The sequence below is a fragment of the Berghia stephanieae genome, chromosome 10, assembly GCF_034508935.2.
Source record: "Berghia stephanieae isolate SIO BIC M18660-M18661 chromosome 10, UCSD_Bste_1.3, whole genome shotgun sequence".
NCBI lineage: Eukaryota > Metazoa > Mollusca > Gastropoda > Nudibranchia > Aeolidiidae > Berghia > Berghia stephanieae.
The window spans coordinates 16,470,788-16,473,287 of NC_088369.1; the positions used below are offsets into that span (position 1 = coordinate 16,470,788).

The following is a 2,500-nucleotide window of genomic DNA, read 5'->3' on the forward strand; positions in this document are numbered from 1 at the left end:
AATAGGGATCAGATGTAGATTCCAAGAGCATACCACCAATGCACTTAGTTTGAAATCACCTATAAATCTCATCCGGACACAAGCACAAAATCCAACATAGAGGAATACACTCAAATGCGTACATTATACATTGAAAATAACAAATATAATAATACACAACAGAGAGATGATTTACAAGGAAAAAAATATCATCTCCCAAAACAATAACTATGCATTTGACTGTTTCCCTCCCAGCCAAGACTCCAGCAGGGCCAGGATAAAACCAAGTAACCTCATTCCAAGACAAAGACAGAAAGCATGTTGGAAAACATATATAAGGGGATGGAGGACACAGTATGGACCTCCCTGCCCGCTATGGGAGGTCAGGATCCCCACACAGACAGAATGAATGAAACACTACAGACGAATGAGATAATGTGGTAGTGGCGTTGTGCAACAACAATGCCTAACAATTGTGAAACAACGCCACTACCACATTATCTCATTCGTCTATAGTGTTTCATTCATCCTGTTTTTTTTTTTTTGATAAAGGGGAAACCCGAAATGTCAATTTTATCTGTTTTCGTATATTAAATTGAAGCTTACATTCAATTTCACATTTTTATTTATTTCTCCGAGTTTCGAGCAGCCACATTTACATTACAATTATACCAACACAGCAATGTGTCTTCAAGTTTTGTGATGAACAAACGACATCAGAATGAGAATAATGTTGGATGTGAATGTGACAATTTTCCTATGGTTGGTAACAAGAGGGTTAACAAGTACTTTAAAAAATAGAATTTAAAGAAAACCTGGGCGTGTATCGAAGAAAGATATTCGTATTCATCCTATTCATAGTGCATAACAGTGAGGTACTCATTTTACACCCGAGTACAATGAGAGAATGTTAGTAAAGGGCCTTTTCAAAGGACTCAACTAGTTATGCGCCACTCAGAGCGGGACTCGAACCCTAGACCTTCCCATTCGAAGGCGAGAGACCTCCCACAAGAATAATTAGCTGCATATAATACTACGAACGTTGTCATTAAGAGAAATGATTTCAAAGAGAAATTATATCAATGATAAAATATCATCTTTCACAAATATTGCACTAACATTCACAGATTAAATCTGACCGTCTTTTGTTTTGTTTGTTTGTTGCTTTAGGTCTCTTCCAACACAATTGAGGTTATATGAGAGACCGCTGAAACAAAAAAAACAAGCAATCTAACAAAAATAGTACAAATGTAAATCAAAATCATAACCTAAAGATATCATAAGCTAAATTATAAATAACCAAGAACAAACAGGCAGAAGATTTACAGAAAAAAAATATCCCCTGTCAAAAATACAATCACAAACCAAAGAAGCAGGATAGGCTAGTAAAGAGAAGAAACGACATCACTATCGGATCGTACACCCATGCGAACATCATAGGTATATGATTCAAGGTTGATGCTCCCATCAAACCACCCGCCTGACCGTCTTTATCAGAGATAAAGATTCCAGCCAGGGTATGGGCAAAGGCTAGGCGTCACATACCAGGTAAAGGTAAAAAAGTCAGCGTGAAAAAAAAAACATACAGTGAGATGGAAGGCCCAATTGTTGTCCACAATATTTGTTGGCTAATATCCGTTACTTGAAAAAACAAAACAAAACAAAGCAAAACAAAACCAAACAAAAACAAACAACAAAACAATTAATGAGCGATCTACTTTTCCATAGGTTGGTGATTCAGGATCTACGTCCACGGTAGCTAAATAGTCCGCCTTGGACTTTTTCAAATGTGGCGGAACGATACACGGCAGATAGACAAGCTTCTCTCGGGGTCCGTTCAATCTGGCGTCTTCTGGTGAGGCATATCCAGGTCCCTTGCAGCATGACGTCACTGCTGGGCTTAGAACCTTCAATCTCTCGGAAGCTGTGGGAAAATCAAAGTAGATATTAGATATTTGAGACAAGTAGATATCACCAAAGAGCTATTTGAGACAAGGAAATATTCACCAAACAGCTATTTATTTGATACAAGGAGATATTCACCAAACATTTAGTTACTCATTACTCTTTAAACCATAAGTTGAAAATTTTAATTCTGTCAATTTTTGATGAAAATTATGATAGTTCAAAATGTCTGCCCCCACGAATGTCCGTCAGCGACAAGAAGTTGTCATTGAATTTCTTGTTTTCGAAGAAGAAACGGAGTAACATTTTTAAGCGCCTTGGAAAAGTTGATAAAACTCCGGCATTTTGTAGAGGCAGTGGTTTTACGTGAGTTGAACTTGTATCCCGTCTTTTAGAAGAAAGTTATATAAAATCTAACACCAAACCCGAAACCCCTTAAACCATGTCTTTTATCTGATACATCTTGTGATGGCTTCCATCTCTTTGGCCCAATGAAGGAGGCAATGAAGAAACCAAGACAGTGAAAAATGTGCTCCAAGTTCAGTCAACTCAGTTTTAGGAGGACAAGATACATGGCCTTATAGATAGTATGCGCTTGGCTAAGAAGCTCACAACA

The 2,500-nt window shown here is 37.6% G+C and overlaps 1 protein-coding gene across 1 annotated transcript in view; it reads right to left on the reverse strand.

The window, feature by feature from the left end:
- Positions 1-2,500, reverse strand: part of LOC144980592 (methanethiol oxidase-like) — a 44,516-nt gene that overhangs the window by 24,065 nt on the left and 17,951 nt on the right. Inside the window, exon 2 of the mRNA XM_078928269.1 lies at positions 1,698-1,903. Within this exon, the coding sequence (XP_078784395.1) occupies positions 1,698-1,903 (206 nt within the window). The remainder of the gene's footprint in view (positions 1-1,697; positions 1,904-2,500) is intronic.